Source organism: Anthonomus grandis, chromosome 6 (assembly GCF_022605725.1).
Source record: "Anthonomus grandis grandis chromosome 6, icAntGran1.3, whole genome shotgun sequence".
Lineage (NCBI taxonomy): Eukaryota > Metazoa > Arthropoda > Insecta > Coleoptera > Curculionidae > Anthonomus > Anthonomus grandis.
In genome coordinates, this window is record NC_065551.1 from 6,684,458 (window position 1) to 6,700,419 (window position 15,962).

At 32.3% G+C, this 15,962-nt stretch overlaps 1 protein-coding gene across 2 annotated transcripts in view; it reads left to right on the forward strand.

Moving 5' to 3' along the window:
• The first annotated feature begins 252 nt into the window (after nucleotides 1–252).
• The window catches only part of LOC126737742 (meiosis regulator and mRNA stability factor 1), a 153,388-nt gene continuing 137,678 nt past the window's right edge, over nucleotides 253–15,962 (forward strand). For both annotated transcript variants that reach the window (XM_050442759.1, XM_050442760.1), the window contains exons 1-3: nucleotides 253–417; nucleotides 489–682; nucleotides 9,831–10,063. In XM_050442759.1, coding sequence (XP_050298716.1) covers nucleotides 496–682; nucleotides 9,831–10,063 — 420 coding nt within the window. In that variant the 5' untranslated portion in view covers nucleotides 253–417; nucleotides 489–495. The remainder of the gene's footprint in view (nucleotides 418–488; nucleotides 683–9,830; nucleotides 10,064–15,962) is intronic.

Sequence of the window (15,962 nt, forward strand, 5' to 3'; positions counted from 1 at the left end):
CAATATATTATTATTTGTGTATATTTTGCGTTTTTTTTTACAAGTTTTGAATAAATGGGCGCTTCATAAAAAAATTGCACTAAAAATTCCTACTGACTCCATCCTGTATACTCACGCCATCTATCGTACGATAATTTCGCTTCACCCAGACAATAATTTTTGTTGGGCCATCTGGGAACACTGCTTTACACACATCTCACTCTGCGTTCTTGATTTCGTTGCTAGCAATTAACTGCGGAAACTTCATACACATGCAAAGACCATCTTTCATATTCGAACGAACTTCATATCTGTTATCTATTTTCCCATAACCAATCACAATAAATAAAAATAAATAATACAAAATATAATTGTGGCTTTGATCTCCAGTAAAATGAATTCATGCAAATAACAATGTTTTCCCTGGAAATGTAAAAAGTAAGTATAATAATTCACATATTGCATGATATTTGATTTTAAAAATGTAAATACTACTTTAACTATTTTAGACATGATATGACATCAGGACCAAAGGCTTTTAGGGGCCGGGGCTCCACCGGTTTACGAGGATTGAGACCGGTAGATATTGAAAATATAAGCTTGTCTGATGCATGGGGCACCCGGGAGTCAAGATTTAAGCCTTTTAGGCTATCTACAAGCCTTAATAATTCAGATGAAAGCTCTGCAAGTGTTAGTGATGCAGGCAAGAACATTTGTCTTTGTTCATCATTTAATATTATGTAGCAATATTAATATTTTTAAAAGATAAAATAGATAACTCAAAATTACAAGATAACATACCTACAGTAGCGGCCAAATGTAGAGAAACTTTTAATTTTTTAAAAAATTAATTAATAGGTTAAATAAAAAGTTTTAATTTCATCACTAAATCATTGGGTACCTTAAGTTACTTATAATGATATAAAAATAAACACATTCTTTAACACATGACGAAAATACCAAAATATTTTTCATTTTTTTGCGGCCATAAGTAGAGAAACTTTTTTTCCGATTATTCCTAAACAAACAGTTTTTGAATAAAGAGAATAATATTTTAGTCGTGTGTTAGTATTAGTCGAGTAAGATGCCACGAGGTATTCATTTGTCAGTTCAGTTAAAAGAACTAATTATAAAAAAATATCAAGATGGATTGAAACAAAATCAAATTGCAATTGATTTAAAGCTTAATAAAAGTGTTATATCTAAACAAATCAAGATGTACAAAGAACGTGGAGGTTCTTTAATTAAACCTAAGACCGGAAGGCCGCGAAAGACTACTCCTTCAGATGATAAAGTAATAAGAAGATGTTCCCAAAAAAATCCTTTCTTTACTGCCGTGGATATTAAGAAAGGAAACCCTTCCATTTCACTATCCATCCGTTCCATAAGAAGACGCTTAGGCGAAGGAAACCTCCAAGCCAGACGACCGGCAAAGAAACCATTCATTTCCAAGAAAAATCGGCATGCTCGTTTAAAATTTGCTAGAGAACATTCCACTTGGACTTATAACTAATGGAAAAACATACTTTGGTCCGATGAAAGTAAATTTAATTTATTTGGGTCGGATGGAATAAAGTATGTAAGGCGTCCCCCACATCAAAGATTCAATCCTAAATACACTAGGCCAACCATAAAACATGGTGGAGGTAATGTCATGGTATGGGGTTCTTTTTCTGGGCATGGACTAGGTCCGCTAATAAAAGTTGAGGGTATTATGGACAGATATCAATATTTACAGATCCTCAAGAATCATATGATACCTTACGCCGAAGAAAACCTTCCACTAATTTGGAAATTTCAACAGGATAATGATCCTAAACATACAGCTAAAATTGTTAAAGATTTTTTTGCGGAGGAACAGCTCAACGTTTTAGCCTGGCCTCCACAAAGCCCCGACTTAAATCCCATTGAAAACCTATGGGAACAATTGGAGTTAGATGTTAGGCGTAAATATCCCGAAAAATTTAAAAACAAAGAAGAACTGTTTTGCGCATTATCGCAGGCCTGGCAGGAAATACCAGAAAAAAAAATTGTAAAATTGTTGGAGTCGATGCCCAGAAGATGTGCAGAAGTTATTAAAAACAAAGGTTTTGCTACCAAATATTAGGTTTATTTTAAGTATTTGTAATATTTTGCTTAAGTTTCTCTACTTTTGACCGCTTAAAAAATAAAAAAAAATTATAAATAAATTTATAAATAATTTTCTTATACACTAGTTATTTATTTTTTATGTTGTATTTGTGTTCCACCTAAAACAATAAAATATATTTTTAAAAAGTAATCTATCAATATTTTTTTAAAAATAATCAAAAGTTTCTCTACTTTTGGCCGCTACTGTATATGTAGTTTAATCTTAATCAAGGTACTGATGAAAGTATCCAGTTATTTTTCCTTTTTCTTTTTGAAAAAATTATTTAATTGGGATGGATTTTTAACAGTATTTAAGAGAATGTTGATTCATAATTTTGTTTAATAAGAAACAGTGTAATTTGAGTTTATTATTACTATTCCTACCTATTTCTTAGAAATACTAATAATAAGTAATGTTAGTAAGTTTCATGGCTAGTCTTAGTCCATTAGAGAAAAGCAGCATTTTTAATTTTAATTTTTGGTAAATGTCTAGTTTAGCAACTTTTCTGAAAATCTCACTTAAAAGTATGACATAGAAACATTTAGTATTAAAACTAGGCTCTATTTTTCCATAATAATCCTGATTCTTGCTCCCACAACATATTAATAAACCCTTTAACTTAAATTGAAGTTAAAACTGCACTCCAATAAATGAAAAACAAATACACATCTGAACATAATATGATTCCTTCTTTAATTCTTCAAGGGTAGAGTTATGATATTTTGTGAGATAGATATTGGCTTTCAAGACTGCCTAGAAGATATTTATTACCCTTAGAGTTAGAGCCCTTTTCTGTAAGATAAATATTGAAGAAAAACAGGTGTCACTACAACAAACCCAGAATGTTATTCCATAAGCAATGTGATCAATTAAGGAGAAGTACAAGTGCATAACAAGTCAAGGCATAACAACTAGAAGACAGCTTTATCAAAAGAGGTTTGACATGTTCCTCAAGTTTTAAATTATCACCAATTGTGAGACCCAGAAATTTAACACTGTTCTAGGTCTGATTACAGCAGTATATAGCCAGTGCAGACTGAAAAGCATAAAGTATTAAAAAAATTAAAACAAAGTATAAAAAATAAAAGCTATTAAAAGTAATAGGTAAATTATAATATAAAAGATAAAATAAAATATTCTTTATTGTATGCAACAAATAAATTACATCTATTCTATATAGATGTAATTCTTATATAGATGTAAATCATGCTAGGCGTGTTTTAATAATGACCACAATAAATAATAAAAGGACAAAGTACAATTTTCTTAAAAATAAAAATTTTAACAAAAATGATTCAGAGAACCATACCAGAATCAAAGTTACACCCGTATTAAAATATCAGCAGTCTCCAAATTTTTTTTTAATTTAGAATTAAAAGAGGCCAAGCCTAAATCTTTAATTTCTGCAGGTAGGCGATTGTAAATACAGGCAGAAGTATATATGAAAGAACTTTTCAGAAATTTAGTCTTATGCTGGGAGATTGCCAGTGTGCTTTGAATAAGGAATTCTGACAGATATTCTGGTTCATGAAAATTAACTAATTTATGTACAGTGCAGCTTATACCCAAAAATCTTCTCGGGCCATATTAAGACTATAGACCTGCTTTACATGCTCACTCACATGAACGCTCCGAGGCAAATTTCTAGTAAATTTTACACAGAAATTTTGAATTTTCTGGGTTTTATATTTATTTTGTTCAGTTAAAAAAGGACAATATACAATATTTAATTATCAGCAATACTAAGCACTAAACTCTCTGTAAGACTTTTTTTTGTACTAGCCGGCAAAATATCCTTACTTCATATAATGACTTTAATTTATAATATGACTGTTGACAGATATTATTTACATGCGCATTAAATGACATTCGATTATCCATACAAAGGCTCAGGTTTTTTACTTGATCTACCCATTCCAATTCAACACCATTAATATTTACTTGGTGCTCCATTATTCAAGGTACTTTCATTTCTTGAGAACAGGATTGCTTGTGTTTTACCAGAATTTATTAAAAGTGAGGTTTTGTCAGCCCAATCAATGATCCTCTGTAAGTCAGCATTAATTAAATCTAATGCTTCAGGCAGGCAACCAACCAATGATTGCAGATAAATTTGCAAATCATCTGCATACTTGTGATACCTGCAGTAAATTATTTTATAAATTAAGTCGGCCACAAATATTATAACGAGAAGTGGTCCCAACACCAACCCTTGCGGGACTCCCTGAGTTACATTTCTCCACCCAGAAGTTACCACACCCTCATCATTAGTCAGCTTTACTGCCTGTTGCCTGTTTTGAAGGTAGCTTTTAAACCTTCCATTTGCCTGAGTATTGTAGTGCCTTAGTTTTGCCATTAAAAGTTCTATATTGAGAGTATCAAAGGCTTTTGTCATATCTATTAAAACAGAGGGACAACATTGTTCATTTTCGAGAGATAGAGCAATATCTGTTGTTACTTTTAGAAGAGCTGTCGTACAGCTATAATTTGGTCTAAAGCCAGACTGAAATTTTGGGATAATGTTTCTGCTTAATAAATAATCCAGCAATTGACCTTTTACAATTTTCTCAATTAGTTTAGATAAAGTTGGCAAATTACTAATTGGTCTTAGTTCATTAATATTGGTTGGATTGTTCACTTTAGGTACTGGAGTAACAAGTGCTTTTTTCCAGATGTCAGGGACACACCCAGAACATAAAGAAATATTAATAATGTTCACTAGAGGTTTTAGGCAAATAGGAATGCAAGCTTTTAACATTTTTGTATAGATTTCATCTACGCCAATAGCATTACTTCTAATACTGTTTATGGTTTTATAAACTTCATTTTCAGAGACTGATCCAGATAATTTGGATACATTTCTTAATTCCTCAATCGATGGGGAGCCTTTTCATTTTAAACTAATCTGTAATTGAGGCACAATATCCAGAAAATGATTATTAACAAGTGTTGGTTCTCATAGATTAGAAGGTATTTCTGCAGGTGCATTGTTATTGACTTTCCAATTAGAGAGTTTTATGTGGTCCTCGACACTTGTTAATTTCATGAGAATAATATGCTTTTTCTGCCTTTACTGCCACATTTACACAATTCTTAAGATCGATGTAATACTTTCTACTATCATCAGCCTTTAGATAAAGATATTTTTTAAAAGCTTTATGTTTTAACTCTATCATTTTTTTAAAATTATGTGTTAAACACAATAGTTTAGACCCCTTTTTGTTTTAGTGGTTTTATGTGGGAAACAGTTTTAGAGTAGTATCTGAAATATTTTCAGTTTATTTTCCCACCAAGCCCATTCCGGTTATTTCAACTATTAAACGTATTGTCAATAAGTTCGAGTCCAAAGGTACCATAATAAATAATTGTAAATGTTCAACTCAGGATATCGAAAATAGAGCGGAAGAAAGAGAGAACAGAGATCTTAATATTCTATCAAGCGTGGAGGAAGACAAGATGGTTAGTATGAGGGTTCTTAAGCTAGAGAGCAAGAGGTAAATAAACATCATACAACGGTATTGCGCACTTTAAAAAAACACAAATATTATTCGTATAAATTCGAAAAACATCAAGAGCGGCAGGAAGGAGATGAAGAGCGAAGAATGATATTTTGTTTTGAAATGATGGAAAGAGCAAATAATGATAGGAATTTTTTAAGAAATATTTGTTTTACCGATGATGGTACATTTACCCTCAACAATGAACCAAATGTTCAGAATTGCCGGTATTGGAGCCAAGAAAATGAACATCGCTTTGTTCATACTCGGAAAAAACAAATGTATTCGTGGGAATTATTGGACACCATATCATTGGACCCTTTTTTATGGACAATAACCTAACAGCTGAAACCTATTTGGACTTATTTCAAAATCAAATTGGACCCGCCTTGGAAGAAGTTGTTCAGGAAGATCAAATGATCTGGTACCAAATGGATGGTTGCCCGGCCCATGATACCTGTATGGTTAGAGAGTGCTTGGAAAATACTTTTAACGGCAATATTATTGGTCCACGGTACTGGATACTTTGGCCAGCCAGGTCACCTGATCTTTCACCGAATGACTTCTTTTTGTGGAGTTATTTAAAAAGTGTCATTTATAAAAGTGTAAAATTTGGGACTCTAAACCAGTTACAAAACGATATTTCGTTAGAATGTAGTAAAATTTCCCAATATCAACTTAGTAACGTTAGAAATGAATTTTATGATCGGCTAGGATATTGTTTAGATGTTAATGGAGGGTTGTTTGAACATTTGATTAATTGATGTTTTTATGTAAATATGTAATTCTCTTTTATTTTTAAAAAAGTTATTATATTTTATTTTATTTTATTTTAATTTTCCACACTTAGTAAAATATTAAAAGTTCTGTTCTCTCTTTTTTCGGATCTATTTTCGATCTTCTGAGTTAAACATTTACAATTATTTATTACAATGTCTTTGGACTCGAATTTACTAATAATAGGTTTAATGGTTGAAATGGACCAGATAGGCTTGATGGGAAAATAAATTGAAAATATTTCAGATACTGCTATTGGTTTAATTAAATTCTAAGTATGATAAAATTATTTTTTTAATAATCGATAATAATAATTGTTATTGATTTAACTTCATCGTTATATTAAATAAAAGTTTAGATAAAAAAAGTAGTGTTAACGTGTCTTACTTTGAATGTATGGTTGTGAGATTGATAAAACGAAAAAAAAAATTCTTGTATTCGGCTGTACATCAGATTTGACAAAGCCTTATAACAAATTGTTTGCTGGTGGCTGATGTCTGGTTTTACCTAAACCGAAAATTTGGTAATTGTGCAATTACATTTAATTGAATAATTCAAGATTCGCTTAATAAAATTTTTTAAAACTTTGCACGAGGGTTTGCCAGATTGGTCTCTTCAAAAAGTTATCTTAAATTTTTTCTGTAAAATGTACAGGGAAGCCAATAATTGACCCCTTTAAAATTTACATGGGATTTCCTATGTTCCGCTCGGCGACGCACCACCCCGTTTATAATAAATATATATAATATAATAATTAATAAAACTAATTAGAAAACACATGTAAATAAAACTAAAACTTTAGCCTTATTTGCAGCAAAAAACTACACAATATCCTCAAGGACATCCCAGTAGAACTCTTCCAAATTATAATAAGGTTAAAGTGACATCTTTAGCAATCCTCTAAAAGTTTTTAATTAATTAATAGCTCTTAAACCAATAGGCAAGTGATTAAAAACTTTTCAACCCTTATATAGCAATGACCAAAAGTACTCAGTGGTATTGCCTGATATGATTTTTAAAAATAGGGGAAGATGGTTCCAAAATAAAGAGAGAAGTTAGCATCAAGATCTTCTGTTCTACAAACTGGTTCTGCAGGACGCTCTTTCAGTCACATTTACAACAAATCTAATTGCCCTCTTTTGAATATTAAAGAGGATATTTAAAAGTCATTGGTTATCCACACCCAAATAAAAAAGTTTTAACCAGTCAGTGACCCAATTCCTCCTTAAATTTCCTCACCACAAAGCATCTTGAAGAGAGTTTCCTACTTAAAACCAGGATATATAAGCTCCTCAAGATGCAAATCACAGTATAGACAAATTCTTTCAAGTTGCAATACTATTTGGAATCAAATAATTCATACTCTGCTTTACAGGGATGATTACTTGTTAAGATATATAGCAAAATATATTTTTCATGAGAGCCTGTACTTTATTAAGCTTAAAAATTAAAATTTAGTACTCAGGAATCATTTGCCTTGCAGTTAGATTGATGTTAATAGAGACTCTTACTCAAACTCAAACTCAAAAATGCTTTATTGTCAATATAAACATAGAAGTTGTAGACAAAGCAAATAGACTGTACATTAAAGGAATAAAAATGAGAAACTAATTTAAAATAAAATAAAATTATATAAAACTTTGAAAAATACTTAAATGCTAATCATTAAAAAATTCACCTAAACTATAGTACGCTTTACTAGCAAGAAATATTTTCGTCCTTGTACGTAGGCTTTTTTCAGTCTTAAGTTGTCTTATTTCTAGTGGAAGTTAATTAAACAGCTTTCTACCTCCATATATGATAGAGCTACAGACAAGTTCAAAATGAGGAATGGGTAGCCTCAACAAATAATTTTGTCGCGTATTATAGAGGCTTCCTAAGTGGAGTTTATATTTTCTAAAAACTGTTTCCAAAATAAAAATACAACACAGGGTTAAAATATTATGACTTACAAAAAGGGGGCGACATGAGTCACGAGGCTTGGCCCCACATAGATATCTAGTGGCCCTTTTCTGGAGTACAAACACTGAACTAAAAAGTGAATTTAAACATGAACCCCAAAAGCAAATTCCATATCGAAGGTGCGACTCGATAATCGCGAAGTATGCGGATCCGGCGATGGAGAAATTAAGACTGGTGGCAATAACCCTTAGGGCGTAGCAGCCTGATGAGACTTTTCTACATACATTTACAATATGGTCTTCAAATTTAAGGAACTTGTCTATGGAAAGACCCAAAAACTTACTGAACGGTGGCATGGTGATGGCTTCATTATTTAAACATGTCATTTGTATTACATTTAAAAATAAGGATATTTGTTTTGAAAACATTAAATGTCAAAAAATTTGCATCACACCAGTCTTTTATTTTTAACAAATCTGCACGTATATTGGCCTCCATTTGAGAAACATCAGAGTCGTGCGCCAGAGGCAAACAATGTAAATTTGCCAGTTACCTGCAGTTGTGGCAGATCGTTCACATAAATGAGAAAAAGTAAAGGACCAAGTACTGATCCTTGCGGAACACCCACATTTATATTAAGTTCCTTCGAGATACCACACAGATAGCCTGGAACGATTTGATAAGTAGGAACAAAACTACGCAAGGGCAGTTCCTCTGAAACCATAGAGCTCCAGTTTCATCAGCAGCTCTCTGTGACTCACGCAGTCAAATGCCTTGGACAAGTCACAGAATACCGCTGCTGCAACTTCACCAACATTCAGTCGGTTGTACAGGTGCTCTAGAAAACTAAATATAAAGCACAAATGAGACTCACAAAAGCCAAACTGCTGAACACTCAATAGGCCAAACCTATTTAAAAATAAAACCATCCTCACCTTAACGAGTCGTTCCACTATCTTGGCTAAAGTAGGCAATAACGCTATAGGTCTAAAGTTAGAAGGCCAGTCGTGATCGCCACCCTTGTAAAGAGGAACAATCATTGCTCTTTTTAAGCACTCTGGGAAAACTCCAGACATAAATGAAAAGTTAATTGACTCGGCCAAGACTTGCAAAGCAACAAGAGGTAAAGCAGAAAATATTTTAAGAGAAAGCCCATCCCAACCTGATGAACTCTTATTCTTAATATTAACCATTAAGTGTTTAAGCTCTTCTACACTTGTGGGGGCAAAAAAGAAAGATTCGGCTACTACCACATTGCTGAGATACCAGGATCTATTTTTTGTGAGAGATTGGCTGCAAGGTTACTAGCAATATCAACCTTAATAAGGTTTCATATAATAAATAAGAAAATGGTAAATAAGATTAGAAAAATCACTTTGAAATTCAAAAAAAAATCTATGAAGGGATGTCTAAACTAATTTTGTTTAATAATATTGTTATAATTTATTTTAAAATCCAAGAATTTATTTATTTAAAGCTATTTTTACATAATTCGGCTTTTTGATTTTATCTTGGTAAAAAGTTATTCTTCTTTGGTTTTATAGTCCCAGGCCACAGAAGACCAAGACGCAGATGGAACAACACCAAGATGTTACCTCCAATGGGTATATTTTGGGATATTGAAAATGTATCTGTGCCAAAAAATACCAGTGCTTCTTCTGTCGTTCAGAGGATAAGAGAGGTGTTCCTAGAAGGTTATAGAGAGTCAGACTTTGTGGTTGTGTGTGATGTTACAAAGGAGCCACCTCAAATTATTAAAGAATTACATGAAGCTCAGGTTTGTAAAAAACAACTACCAGTAATTATCTACATAATACAATAGAAAAAAATCTACTATAATACAAATGATACATTCAATCTTAGATTTGAAATTAAAGCCAACTCATGCAGTAGTTTTTTTTTTTGTTAGTGGTTAGTGGTCTCTAAGAAAAAGTTAACAACTAAAATGTATATCCTCACCCCTTGCAGTTTTTTGGGAAGTATAAAAACGGCTTTTTTGGTAAACCATAAATACAGAAAAAGTTGTAAATAAAGATAATTCAATTCTCTATAATTTATCTTCCCCTACAGCAGCTATATAACAAAAAGAGATATAAAGTAAGAGTGTTTCAAAATTTCTTATTAGACAAAAGAGAAAATTATTTAAAACGAATTTCGCCTCTATTGGTTGAGCTTCACTCCTGAAAGTTGTAAAGAATTTGAATATTGAAATACTAAACAATGGTACGCCACATGTTACTTAACTCCTTAGAAATAATATTTTTACTTTTGAAATAAAGTACTAGTAATGAATAAGTTAAAAATGGTAAATTTGCGTTTAGTTATAATGAAATGTTCAAATAAGAAAATCTCATCCATTTTTCACAAAGAGACCGACGTATACAACAGACGAAAAACACAAAGTCACGGTCTCATAACATTTACTTAAAGCTACACGTGTTTCGCTCTATTCAGAGCATCATCAGGCCTATAACAATAATAATTAGTATTGAAAAAAAAAAGAGGACATTAAAAAGACTAAAACCTTAAAAAGCCACTAACGTTGGTAAAACAGTAAATAAACATACATTTAAGGTTAGGATGACTATACAGTTATTTAGAACCAAAAAATAATAAAAAATAAAAAATTGTAAAATAATATCACACCTATTGGGAATCGAACCCGCGACAACAAGCTTACAAGCCAGAGACTATAACCTATGTGCTACCGGAACACTGAGGAGAAGTTAAAAACATTTGTTGTTAAGCCAAGGCATTCTAACACAATATTAAACTTATTTCAGTTGGAAGAGATTATGTAAATATAAAATTGATTAAATAAGATTATTAAAAATAAGGTTGGGTTCAAAATTAAATACGTCGTTAACACAGACAAGAACAGGACTCTTCTTGGCTTTAGTAATTTCCATCCTCTCCAGAAGGTCAAGCTTTTTCCCTTTAGGGCATTCATGAAGTATTTCAGCTCCGACCTCTGGAGAAAAGTGATGTGTGGAAGCTAACAGGTGATTCGCAAACGCTGACTTTGTATCACGAACGTCTGTATTTTTAAATTTCTCAAACAACGCTACATGTTCTTTAACGCGTGTAGAAATTTTTTTCTTCCAGATTGGCCAATATATACAGCGTCACAATCCCCACATTTCAAAGAGTAAACCCCTGATTTAGAAAAGACATTTGCCTTGTCTATCACGCTCACTAACTGTTTTTTTAAATTATTCGCGGTTTTGAAAGCGATTTTGATATTAGAGGTCTTAAAAAATTTAGCTAAATTTAATGAAATTGAGCCGAAAAAGGACAAAGATCTAAAGGAGTTTTTGTCGTCTTTCTCATGAAGAAGGTTGTAAGTCAACCTATATGTATTTAAGAACTTAAAGTATAACTTGTTAATTAAGTAAAGTGGGAATCCATTTAAAAGCAATATGTTTTATAATATTAAGCTCTTTAGCAAATGCTTCCTTTGACAGGGCGATGTTAAAAAGTCTGTAAAAGAAAGAATTGAAGGAGGCAAATTTGTATGGATAGGGAGAAATAGACGCATATTGAATGACATTATCAGTAGTTGTGGGTTTACGATATATTTCAAATATTAGTTTATTATTGAGTCTTTCTATAAGGAGGTCTAGGAATGGCAGTTTACCATTTTGTTCTTCCTCAATGGTAAAAGAAATCTTTGGGTGCAAAGAATTCACAAAACGAAGAAAATTTGTCAAATCTTCTTTCTGGCCATTCCAGACAATGAAAATATCATCAACGTACCTCTTATGTTCAATGAGAAACTCTCCAAACCTACCCTTAACAATCCTTTCTTCTAGGTTGCTCATAAAAATTTCACTTAACATTGGGGAAAGGCATGAACCCATAGCCAATCCTTGCTTGAAAATTTTATTATTGAATTGAAAGAAATTTTGATTCACAACAAGGCTGAGCAAGTCCAAGAGCTATAACTCGACTAAGGGAAGATTTTAATAATAGAGTTCTTACCAGATCTATACATTCTGTAGGGGGAATGCTAGGAAAAAGATTTTTTACATCCAAAGAAATAAGTATAGATCCGTCAGGTATGTAAAGATTTTTCAGACTATTTGACAAATCCACTGAATTTTTAGTTGAATAAACACTCCTAAACTTAGTCACCTCCCTCAAAACTGTGTTTAACCAAGCTGATAAATGGTAGCAGGGGGAATTGATAAAAGAAACCACTGGTCTTATGGGAACATTGTTTTTGTGAATTTTTGGAAGACCGTAGAGAATTGGAGTTCTGGGATTCATAGGATACAGCTTTTCTTTCTTAGTGTTAAAGAACTCAAGAGTTAAACTGCACTTGTCCAGCATTTGCTTAACTTTAGTAAAATACGAGTTGGTGGGGTCTCTATTGACTGTAACAAAGTCCTCTGAATCCAAGAAATCCAACACTTTCTGAATGTAATCATTCCTCTTTAGAATAACCAAACAATTACCCTTGTCTGCTTTTGATAATATTAAATCGTTACTTTTGATTTTATTTTTTAAAGAAGTTAAATGTTTTTTGTTAAAATTAGTATCATTAAGATTATCTGAGCCAAAACTAGAATTTAAGAAATTTATTATTTTAGCACGTAAAATGTTCTTATTTTTTATATCAGTCGTTTGCAAAACACTCTCCGCCTCCACAGCCAAAGTTTCCCGTGTATGTATCCACCTTCTTAGAAAGATTGAACAGATTTAAGTTAAGTAAATTCTCTTCCTCTGAAGTAAAAATAACATCTGATAAATTAAGAAATCTTTTATGAAATTGAAAATGACATTGGCCCAACTTTATTCGGTATTCTGTAGAATTAAAAGTCTTTAACTTATTATGGGCGGCTTTAAGACGACTTAACTTATTGCTTAACCTGCTAAAAGAGTCTCTAAAATAAACTACTACCCTATCTCTGAACGAGCTATCTAAAACACTAAATTCTAAATTAGTTAAAACTAGATTAAGTGTAAAATACAAATACTTAAGTAAAGAGTTCACCTTGTTTAAAGTTTTATAGTGGCACTTAACTTCCTCCTTCAACCAAGTGCTTCTGGCGACGTCCAAAGCATTTTGAGAAGCTCTGGTTTTGGATTTACACCTTAGGTTAATGAATTTCGGGGTCAAACCGAAATGTAAGCATTGTTAAAGAAACCATATTTTTAACAGCAGATTCCTCCGTGCAATAAGATTCTTCAGATAGTGGCGGATGAGCTGAGCTTCTGGAGAGGATGGAAATTACTAAAGCCAAGAAGAGTCCTGTTCTTGTCTGTGTTAACGATGTATTTAATTTTGAACCCAACCTTATTTTTAATAATCTTATTTAATCAATTTTATATTTACATAATCTCTTCCAACTGAAATAAGTTTAATATTGTGTTAAAATGCCTTGGCTTAACAACAAATGTTTTGAACTTCTCCTCAGTGTTCCGGTAGCCCATAGGTTATAGTCTCTGGCTTGTAAGCTTGTTGTCGCGGGTTCGATTCCCAATAGGTGTGATATTATTTTACAATTTTTTATTTTTTATTATTTTTTAGTTCTAAATAACTGTATAGTCATCCTAACCTTAAATGTATGTTTATTTACTGTTTTGCTAACGTTAGTGGCTTTTTAAGGTTTTAGTCTTTTTAATGTCCTCTTTTTTCTTTCAATACTAATTATTATTGTTTTAGGCCTGATGATGCTCTGAATACAGCGAAACACGTGTAGCTTTCAGTAAATGTTGTGAGACCGTGACTTTGTGTTTTTCATTGTTTTTCGTCTGGTCTATAATGAAATGTGTGAAATAAATGAAAATGGTTTTGATCATCATCGATTTTTACATGAAAAAAGATTGTATCAAGAGTATTTATTTTATTCTGGTATTATTCATTGCTGCAGTGAAGGCTTGTTTCTTAACTGTGTCAAATGCCTTCTAATAGTCGACAAAAGCCAAATGAAGCGGAATATTATATTCTGTGGCCTTCTCAAAGTCCGTATAGTGTGTCCACTGTACCTTTTGTGAGTCCAGCCTGTTCTTTTGACCCATCTAGTTTTTGTGAAATTTTATTTTTTTCATTTTGTCGATTAAAGCAAACCATACTCTTATGCATTTACTTTAAGATTTACTTCATTAACTGATTTGGCTATTTTCTTTTTGTGAACATATTTTTAATGGATGTAAGTAATAAAGGTTACACCAAAATATTTGGAAAAAGATTTACGTTTTCTAAAACGGGATATTTCATGTTTCCATTTGAGTCCATTCAAAAAAATGGATTAAAATACAAAAACACACGTTTGGCTATTTTTATGACTCGTATAGAGTACAGGGTGGCCAACTAAGAATTAGGGGTACTGTATCTCGGAATGTACTCATCGCAGAGAATTGGAATAAAAATCATTATTACTAAAGGGGTCAAGAAAAAAACGTAGAAAATATTTTTATGTTTCTAAAATTATCGCTAGGGGGCATAATTGCGATCTTGAACCTAAAAAAGTAAAGTTTTTGCGAATTTCGATATATTGACCTAACAAAAACTTACTTTATCTTTAAATTAGAGGACAATCTTCGACTTTTTTTTGGACAGTTTTTGAAACACAGTGTCCTTTCGATCCCATAAATAAAAATCAAGACAAGTTAAATCTGTTGATCGTGGAGGCCATGGAAAGAGACTTCCTCTTCCAATCCGCTGTTGAAAAACTGCATTAATGTGCATTCACACAGCAATAGCAAAATATGTGGGGCAATCATCTAATTGCAAAAAAATGTTTTGCTGCAATTCCAATGGCACATCTTCCAACAACAACGGCAATTGATTGGTCAAAAACTTAAAAGACAGACTTTTCCATTTAGGGATTGTTCGGCGTATGAAAGTATGCTGAAAAGTATGGCTCAATAATTCTGCCTCCAAGTATAGCACACCATACATTTAAGCTCCAACGACCTTGGTGCTGAACTCCACGCAACCAATGCGAAAAATTCTCTTTTTTCCCGAATCATAGGCAACATCCAATGATAATAGTCCATTTTCGATCGAAGTCTTCCTCTTTTAAGGCCTGATCCTAAACGACATGATATCGGTGCATCCTAAAATTAATTAAAATTACTAGTTAAAAAAAAAAATTAGATAAATTGAAATAAGTCAGTATATTGTGACGGTTATTTAAACATATCTGTGGTCTTTCAAAATATTTTGAACCGTTGTTCGCGATATGCTAAACTCTGCATATCGCGCTATCGCAAATGCTTTTGTGCTAACATGAGGATTTCCTTGAATGTATCCCAGTACGTAGGTAATATTTTCTTAGGTTCTTTCAATTCGTTGCCCTTGAAATGTAGGCCGAAAACCATCATTGGCCCGTAAGTTAGGCACTAATCGGGGAAAAACTCTCACATCGCAAGGACGCCGATTTGGATATCGAGCCAAAATAAACCGCAAGCAAATCCACAACCTCATCGTTCGTAAAACGCATTATTGCGACAAAAATTATACAAAAGTAAGCGAAACTATTGACAATTTGAGATATATTTATGTTTTGATTAAATATATGTTAGCGTTTATTTAAAAAAACACAAAATTTATACAAAAAAAAACTAGATTCTATTCGTTTTCCGGATTATAAAAGAAATACAGATTATTCAAGATACCGCGCGCTCTCGCAAAGAAAAGAAGACTGGTGTTTTCCTTCCAGCACCCG